The 10,142-nt window shown below is 39.2% G+C and overlaps 1 protein-coding gene across 1 annotated transcript in view; it reads right to left on the reverse strand.

Moving 5' to 3' along the window:
• thada (THADA armadillo repeat containing) overlaps positions 1–10,142 on the reverse strand; it is a 157,560-nt gene that overhangs the window by 16,663 nt on the left and 130,755 nt on the right. Inside the window, 2 exon segments of the mRNA XM_079842969.1 lie at positions 1,187–1,311; positions 4,104–4,501. Coding sequence (XP_079699095.1) covers positions 1,187–1,311; positions 4,104–4,501 — 523 coding nt within the window.

Consider the following 10,142-nt stretch of genomic DNA (forward strand, 5'->3'; position numbering starts at 1 on the left):
TCCCTCCCGCTCTGCCGTAGGTATGAAAGGGTGATTGATGTACACGGGGCGGCTGGTGACCACAGGTATGTGTGGTTTCTTTTGTAGTCGGAGCCCACATCTGAAGCCATTCGTTTCCCGCTAACAGCGCTAGCCACTCAACAGAGTACCTCTCGTCTCCCCAGAGGGATATACACCACCCCAAACCGCTGCTTCAACAATGAGGAGGTTTGTTGGAGTCCACAGCTGCTGAGAACATGCTGTGTTTTTAGGGTGTTGGTGCAATGTTTTATGCAATATTAATAGTTTAAATCTGGTGTGGACTTTCGGCACAACTGGATGTAAATGTAAAAAAATAACGTTCATGCCTAAATCCCTAAAGGTGCGGTCTCATTTACCATTCCGGTCGATGAATTTTTGTAGGCGAAATCCAGTGATTTTATTCATGATCAGGAATTTAATGTGAGGGTTAGAGATTTCCCCTTGCAGATTTCACTCGTGCATAAAACTGCTTGTTTTGAAAATGACTTCTGTGAGCTGTGCTTCATACATTGCTACACTACTGACACTACTAACAGATATTAGACAATTTTTTCATGTGAAATTTTGCTAATGGGAACATTCCCCACCTCTGCCATTGGTTGGACTAGTGGTCAACGAATGTCAAAACAATGCTGTGATATAGGCTACAATCATAATTTAATAACAGCAAATGAGATATACCTACAATAGATATAATTGTGATAGGCTGAAACCCTATTTGCAAAATATTACCAGAGATTTGGGCTTTTTTTTTTATTTCCATGATTGTCATTGGAACAGGACCTAGAATAAATTATTGTAGTTCATCCACTTATGGTTTCATTTTCTTTAAGTCATGGGTTTTCAAAATGGGTGTTTGGCGAAAGGCCTTAAATAAGGTCTATGGTTAACAAAAGTATTTTCACATTTTATTCTACGACATAAAATACATCAGTAACCACCCCGTCACCCCCTTTTTTTACATTTATCGCCCATTTTTTTTTACTTCTGCTGATCCTAATTAGGCTTCCAAATTCATAAAAGCTGTGTTAATTTATGAAGTTTTTCATGATTAACAAAACGTAAGAATCACAACCTTTTGTTGGTCACAAAGCTTATTTTGTGCAATAATTTAAAAGTCAATGGAAAAAATAGAGATAATACAGTTGTGATCTACATGGTTCACCTGTGTACCGAGGTCTCCAGCAGTGTGAGGAGATGCTCTAGAACCTCCTGACAGCTCAAAGACATCATCCCATCTCTCCAGGGCAGAAGGAAAGAAAGTGGGAGGACAGCAAGAACTTGCAAAACCTGTGAAAGACCAAGAGAAATGTAGACTTTAGTCATGGTAGATACCCTATTATACAAATTTTCACAAAACAAGTGTATTTTCAAAGTTGCATTGTATGATCAGTTAAGCGGTTTCCAACAGTACAAGCCACTGAATAGACTGTGGGTCCTATTTTAACGATCTGAGCACATGGTCTAAAGTGAAATGGGTGTGTTTTGGGCGTAACGTGCAATAAAACCAATCAGAGTTTCATCTCCCATTCCCTTTAAAAGCCAGTTGCGCAGCCAGAATTTGCAAGCGGAAAAACTGAACGCTTCTCTAGCGAGGAAACGGATCTGCTCGTGACGCACGTCATTACTGCAAATAGGTAGGCTAATTCTGATACATGCAATGACTATCCATTATATGTTGGCATTTTTATATTTATGTACACACAATGTACATAATCCTTTACAATTTAATCCTTTAATTTTTCATATTTAAAAATGTTTGCGTGCTGCTGCGTGCGTGCGTGCGTGCGTGCGTGCGTATTAAGCAAAGTGTAAGCGCGTTATGGACCCACCTATAGCCGCATATTACTGACGTGCCCTTTAAATAACACAAAAAATACTGCGCTATTGACTTTAGACCAGGTTTGTGTTGGTCAATGGTGCAGTCGTTTTCAGTTGCCTCAAAATAGCAACACGCCTGAACAAACTTCGTTTTCAGACCAGCAAGCCCATGGGCAAACAGATGGGCGCAAATGCATTTGCTATTTAAACAATGTGGCGCTGGATGTGAAAATGATAACTGTGTTGGGCTGAAACTAGCAAAAAACACTTTTTGCTGCATTGCACTGGGTGTAAGATAAGGCCTTGTATATCATGCACAGCCTCCTTTTCTTTCATGTCAAAATAAATATGACATCTAACCTGACTAATCACATACAAATAGCAGGAGACATAAAATGTGCTGAAGTCTGTCTAGGAAGTTTTGTGAATATTTTCATTTGCCAACTTCTCAACCCATATTCCTTTCATCCATATGAGCATTCCCTTATTCCACCCTCCCGTCTGTCAGTAACATTCCTCCCTCCCCGTCCATCCATCTATCCCTCCATCCCCCTGCACATAAAACACATCTGGTTCGGCTCTGGCCCTCGGGTTTCCCCCCAAACCCTCGTCTCAGAAGAGCGAGGGAGTTAACGGAAGACTTGTTTTTCTTCTCCTCAGACCCCCACCGTCTCTCCTTTCCTTTAACGTGACAGGTCAGGTAGCTCATAGGGGTTTGTTGACATTATTTAGACTTATTTGGTTGATTATTATTTCTTGGAGTGCACAAGAGCCTTAAATAAGGATATTTTAATGACTTTCTATAACCTCTGTACTTTATTATATTTCAGTCTTTTATATTATGATCCTGGAATACCCCCAGCACTGCAGTTTAGACGTCTCCCTAATCTCATTAGCTTGTTAGTAAAGACTCCAAGACCTCAGATGTTTGTGTCAGATAGGAGAAACATCCAAAATGTGCAGTGTTAGGGGTACTCCAGGACTGGGGTTGGGAACCACTGCATTATATTAAAGTACATGACAAAACCAGTGTGGATTTAGTCCTAAGACTAAAATGAATATTTTACACAACAGATTTAAGCACTAGGCTTTAGTTCAGAGTTGCAGTTCCATGCATATTTTCTTATTAGTGTAGCCATTTGAGCCCACAGAGGAAATTAGCTTTAACTTTCCTAGTCACTTCCCAGAATGCTTTGGTGGAACAGTAGACTTGCCATGGAAACCAGGCCATATCGAAAGTCTAGAGCCTAACAGCAGGACTTTAAACATTAACAGTTGGCCAATAAAACAGCTTTTAAGAACACACACACACAGACACAAAATCACTGCAACAGACACACAGGAAAAACATGCAAGCCCCAGACACAAACACACACGCCATTCCAGAAAAGCAGATTCCCGTCCATTTGAACGTTGCTTAATGACAGAAACGGCAAAACAGGAGGGTAATTGATGGTTGGTTGAGTGTTTATGAGGAATTGAAACATGACTCCTTTTTCTAAACAGGAAATCGCCTGCAATTTCACTTTGCAGGGCCAAAGCGCTGAGTTGAAATTACATTTGTGTGTATTGAGTCTGTGAATGGAAATTAAATGACATTCAGTTTCATTAGTAGCTCTTGTCCAGCAGGTTTTTACAGTGTAGATGTTTATTCGTCATTTCCACAGCTGAATTCACTAATCTCAGGGCCACAGAGTTCTGTGATCAGTGTTTTTATGAATTTCAACATGGTGAAAAGAACAATACAAAGGTTAAAACATGACAAGTTTCAACAGAAATTATATTAAAATATATTTTAGTTAATACATGCTTGTCAGTACATTCGGCAATACGAAGTTTGTCTTATTTCAAAGACAACAGAAGTAATTATGAAATTGCATACAGTAAAGAGATTCAAAGTGAATTTATTATAAATGTATATACATACATACACACACACACACACACACACACACACACACACACACACACACACACACACACACACACACACACACACACACACACACACACACACACACACACACACACACACACACACACACACACACACACACACACACACACACACACACACACACACACACACACACACACACACACACACACACACACACACACACACACACACACACACACACACACACACACACACACACACACACACATATATATATTTTAAAAATTCTTTATGTTAATATATGCAGTGTGTTTTATAAGTTGTGTAGAGTATGTGTAGAGCAAAAGGGTGGTTTCCTCACCTTTGCTTGACACCCCGGGTATGTCTCGTGAAGGGCCAAAGAGGTTAGGCTGGACACACTGAGGTCAAAGGGCAAGGGTCCCTGACCACAATGCTGAGACTTTTCCTCTGTCCTCTGAAGTGTCTTGAGGAGCTGTTCCAGGGCAAACAGCCGAACATCATAGTGTGGGCACTGCAGCAGTCGTTCCAGGAGATCTCTCTGAAACCTGTCAGACTCTGGACATTCCCAGAGGTGAGGTGATTCCACACAGATGCTGATAGCTATGTGAGCCAGACTCAGCAGGTACTGTGTGGCTCCAGGGACTGAGTGGTTTATGTCGTCGGGTCCCAGAGGGTCCACAAGTTCTGAGGCCATAAGAATGTGCAGAGTTTCCTCTCGTAGTTTCTTCAGCTGAGACTCTATGAATATAGACAATGTTTAACTCTATTAGATGTTAGAGAAGTGAAATATATTCTAAAATTAAAGCATAATTGTGACCTGTGCTGCCAAAATTAGTTGGAATGTGCACAGGCTAATTACGAGCTACAGGCAAAACAAGTGAAACATTTGAGGTTCGGATTTGAGGTTCACACAAAAATATGTTCATTAAACCCTTGTCTAGTGATTCCAATGCTCCAAATAGTAATTAAACATCTAAATCATTATCTTTATTTGTAGGTTTTTCTGAGAGGCGTACCTTCCTAAATATTTCCTTTGCTTTAATAATCCATGAAAAATTGCTGTTTTTCTCTACTGGCTTCTCGACGACTTGTGCTTCCCCTCACCACATTTGGTATTGTTGTAAAGCACATGCATTCCAACTTTGTGAATATTCATAGCAAATTCTTGATGACATGAGTCTGAACCAATAAAATGGAATTTTCAAACTCATGGTGATGTAAACAAAACAATCTTACTAGAGTGCAACCCCGATATGCACATATAAACAGAATTACAACATTTCAGTCTTGGCAGGTATTCATGCAAACATTATCGGTTATGTCTTAAGTGATCGTTTGGTTAACTGTTGGGGAAAAACATCTGATGTGTAACATTATATTAGATCCATGCATTACAGTTGGTCTTAATATTATAGGCAGTGTGTCTCAATGTTAAATCAAACAATTTAGGTATCATGGACAGTTGGTGTTGACTTGGTGATATTACCAGGGATTTTAAGGTATGGTTGCTAGGTAATTTTCTTATGGAACCCTCAGAAAACTTTAACTAGATTTTGTTCAAAATTGACTTTGCAGATTATTAAATTTAAGTAGGTTTAGCTCAGTCATTTTTGTCTGATTCCAACCAATCATACATCATTTTGAAGGTTTTTTAGTAGAGAATGTGAATATAAGAATTAATTTCTAAAAAATGTGACTCATTTTGCCAGCACGGGTCACAACTAATCTCAAGTGACATATCAAAGTGTACAATGCAATGAGATAACTACTTTGGCTGGTTTATATTAGTGAAAGATGATCTACCTTTGAACTTTCACAATCATAAAACTTTCACAGTTCATAAATATTGATTCCGCTTCACAATGACATCACTATATGCTAAGCTGAAAAGCATCCTGGGAAATACAAGTGCTTTCAGAGCCTCAAACATGCTTTTTTCCTTATTGAACAAAATATTCTTCTCAAAGCTAAATAAAGCCCACTCCTCCATCCAAGAAGTTCAAATGACCCCTTCCAACTCCCACAATGCAACCCAATCTGGCCCTGCACATGATTCAACAAGGAGTGGACCAGAGGGTGGGGCCATACTGCATTCCCCAAGAGACGGGCCCGGTTACCGTGACACCAGAGTATCAAAAGAGCTCTCGTACGCTTCACGGAGCACGCTCAGATTGACCTAAAGCATCTAGCGTGCTGTGCACTCTAATTTAGCCAAGTGTGAGAGGGGATTTTGTATGTGTGTATACTTGCCTGTCTCTTTAGGGCATGGACATTGCTCAACACCTGTTTCAACGATGTTAATTGTTGACATGTTCACACAGACCCAGACCATTATTATAAGAAGGGGGTGATGGGAAGGCATGTTTAAAATCAGGATGGAGATGTTGACAAATATTTGTAGTGATGAGAAGAGGAATAATGTGGAAAATACCTCATCACCAGAACCATGACACAGACATCGGCAACATAACGTCAACCCAAGAAACAGACGGCAAGTTATTTAAAGAGTCATTTATCATATATACATTTCCACATGCTTTTGCTCATGTTTTCTTGCTTCACTCAGTTGCAGGCACAAACATCTGTAGACTTGGTTATATGTTCCTTGAAAATCTTCCCAAGTAAGCCCATTACCATGCACCATGTACACAATTGATACACTATTACAATTTGTTTCTAATGCTCAGCAAGGCTGCATTTATTTGATCAAAATTACAGTAAACTTTAATTTACAGTAACTTTGATGGCAAGACAGAATTTTCAGCATCTCATGATCGTTAAAGAGGTGGTAAAACACATTATTTCTAAGGCTTGATTGTGTTTGTGGACTGTAACATGTGTTGCTTCGTTTGAAAAAAAATTGCATTATTTTTCATATATTTTACCTTTATTCTACACTTCTCTGTCCCTCCTTGTAAAAACGGTCTGATGGTTTCTGGGTTCTATGAAGCCGGTCCCTCAAAAATATGCAATGGGCTCAGATTGGTTAGCTGGCTGTTGTGATTCGCTAACTGCCTAGTGCACGTTTGTCGGAAACGTCACGCCCCTTACCTTTACCGGTAGACTGTGCTTTGGTAGTATTAGAAACAATGGCTTCAATAAAACCATACCAATTTGAACCCGAATCGGACCCAGACAGTTTTAGTAAAGATGATCGAGCAGAACCTGTTCATTCCTCAAGAGTAAAGACTGCGGATCTATAGTGATCGCTACTGAATGGCACCGTTACTTTTGTATTTTTAGAACAATTATAGCCAAATATCGGTCGCAAGAACTATTAACCCAAAACGAACACTAAACATTGGCTTTACTATAGTAGCCAAATCAAACACAGAACCATGTTTAGCATGCCCGTAGATAAACAAGCATGTAGATAAACAATACATAAAAGCTCTAATCAAAGAATAATTTACACTAATTCCAAATTCGCTGTTGAGATTTAAAAAAAGTTTGTAACGTTAGGTGTTTGTCGGATAACGTTAAGTATGAATGAGCATTTAACAAACTGGTTTGCAGAGCCAAACAGCGTTGTCATTTGTTTACTTCCTTGCTACAACGATACAAACTATTACAGGAAAACACATAGACGAAAAATAAATCATACTGTTTAGGCCCGTAAACAGCTTCTGTTTTTAAATCCATCTTTCAGGACAAGCCGTTGTGCAAATCCTGCATTGAACTCGCAAAGATTGTGGAAGCTTTCCTCCGTGAAATGTGCAGCGGGAGCCGCGCGCGCCCGTTGTGCATTCACACTGGCAGCGTTTGTCTTGCGCAGCTGAACCGCGGCTTATGTATTGCAAATACAGACGAATATTGTCCATAATGTCACATTTTCCGGTCTTCTCCTCTGACCCCTGTCTGGCTCGTGCTTTGATTTATGATGGGCAGCATATCTGTAGCATAAAGTCTGTAAGACTTTCCTTCATCTTCGGAACACAAATTAAAATCTTTTTGATGAAATCTGAGAGCTTTCTTGACAGCTATGCAACTACCACTTTGACGCTTCAAAAAGTTCCTAAAGAGATCGTAAAACGGATCCATATGAATTGAGCGACTTGATCGCTTTATATGATGAACAGATTGAATTTAGGCTTTTATTCACATATAAACATTCATCAACTCACACATCAGTTGTGGTAGATGGAAGCTCAAGCATGTTCGCTTGATGTGCGAGAACCAATGAGGTTCATTCTCGTGTGTTAAACATTTGAGCTTCCGCAAGAACCAATGAGGTTTGTTTTCACGTGTCAAACAAGTTCAGTTGAGCTTTAGGATGATCAATGTTTATATATGAATAAAAGACTAAATTAAATCTGTTCATCACATAAAGCTCTTTATTAACTATTTGAAGCATCATAGTGGTAGTTATGTAGCTGTCAACAGAGGGAAAGAAAACTCTCAGATTTCATCTAAAAGATCTTCATTTGTGTTTCAAAGATGATTGAAAGTCTTACGGGTTTGGAATGACATGAGGGTGAGTAATTAATGAATTTTCACTTTTGGGTAAACTAACCCTTTATATTAACATTAATATTAATACAAAATTAATTATAATTCTATTTTTATTTTTTATATTTAAATGAAATAAGTCAAATAAATTATATTTAAACTAAAAAAAAAATATTAAGAACATCATAACAATTACTTGTATAAATAACTTAAATCATACTAAAACATGACCATTTATCGATCCTCATGAGTTTTTATATTTATGTTAAAAACCATACAGAAAATGTACTCTAAGAAACACTTTTCCACAATGTAAAAGGCACTAGTTTCATATAACAACTCTCCTACAGGTTCCAATAAATAGACCAAGAATGCCGCAGTTATTCAGAGCAAGAGAAAAGTGAAATGAAGTAGAAACAAAACTGTAGTGGGTCATAAGAGGAGTGATGGTAACCATTCTCAAACCTTTAAACTCAGGCCAAGTACTCATTACCACAGAACAATACACCAGGAGAAAAACATCATTAACAGAGGGAGGGAGACGAGAACTAGTCAGTCATGAGACATACTTTGGTTAACAATGCTGATTTATTTCTCTTTTACACTTTGTCTGTTTTCCTCCAACACAGAGAGAGAGAAACACAGAACGGGGAAGAAAAAGGAAATAAGAGTGAAGAGGCTGTGCGGTGGAGAGAAAGGATGCTTCGCTATGGCATTTATTAATATCGTTGGCTCTCTGGAGAGATGGAGGACCATGATAATGATTACTCCCGGAAATGAAAGGCATTTCTCAGCAGGACAAACTGTGGCAGACAATATGTGTGTTGAGTTTGGAGACAGCAGTTCTGGGGATGTGCTGGAATCTTTATGAAAACCTAAACAGCCCAGTGAGACATCCAAGGCATTACATACAAACACACCCGCCACCCCAGCATGACTCAGAGAAAGCTGTGGTTTCATCAATGCCACGACCACCAAGTCTCAATGACCAGATTACCCTCTCATAAAAATACCAATATTACAGTCACTGGCAATAGAAAATAAAGCCCATTGCAGTGAAATCAAACACTGGCAAAACACTCACACAGCCTTACACAACTAATGTTGTTCTGAACCCATATAACGTCTTCCCTGTTTTGAAGGTTGAATGTTCACACAAATTCTGGCCTATTTAATCACACAAAGCTATTGTATGGCTTCAGAAGGCTTCAAATACACCATATACAGTCATTTGGACCACTTTTATGATACTTTTATGTGCTTTTTTTGTCCTTTTTTGGAGTTTGAGAATGTGAATGTGAACATTCTTCAAAACATCTTTTTGCCCAAGTAAATGATGACATACATTTTTTCCATCCCTTCAGTTATTCATAACACTTTCTCAATTTATATAAGATGGAACACTCAATAATTCTGTGAAATACAGTACTACAGCCCAAGCACATTTACGACGCAATAGCTGTTAAAGTACATGTGCGATCTTTTTGTTTCTAAGTGTTCAGCTAGATTTTATGGTGCAGGAAAACAGTGGGCCGTCTGTACTCACTACAGTAGTAAACACACACCGATACACACAAGCGGCAACGTGCGCGAACACATGGATTTTACATCATGCTCTGCCATCATTACCCAAACTGTGAAAAACAAACCCAGACGACTGAGGAACGTGCAGAGCAGATGTGAGCATGCTTTCCCACAGTGGGCGACCCCTACATTGCCAACCACCTACTGACGCGTATGTGCGCGTGTTATTCACAATTTATTCACCTGAGAGACAGAAATATGGGAATACAGTACAATTTGTGCCAAAATAAGAGAGAGAGAGAGAGAGAGAGAGAGAGAGAGAGAGAGAGAGAGAGAGAGAGAGAGAGAGAGAGAGAGAGAGAGAGAGAGAGAGAGAGAGAGAGAGAGAGAGAGAGAGAGAGAGAGA

The sequence above is a fragment of the Gobio gobio genome (genome assembly GCF_949357685.1).
Source record: "Gobio gobio genome assembly, chromosome: 18".
Classification (NCBI taxonomy): domain Eukaryota; kingdom Metazoa; phylum Chordata; class Actinopteri; order Cypriniformes; family Gobionidae; genus Gobio; species Gobio gobio.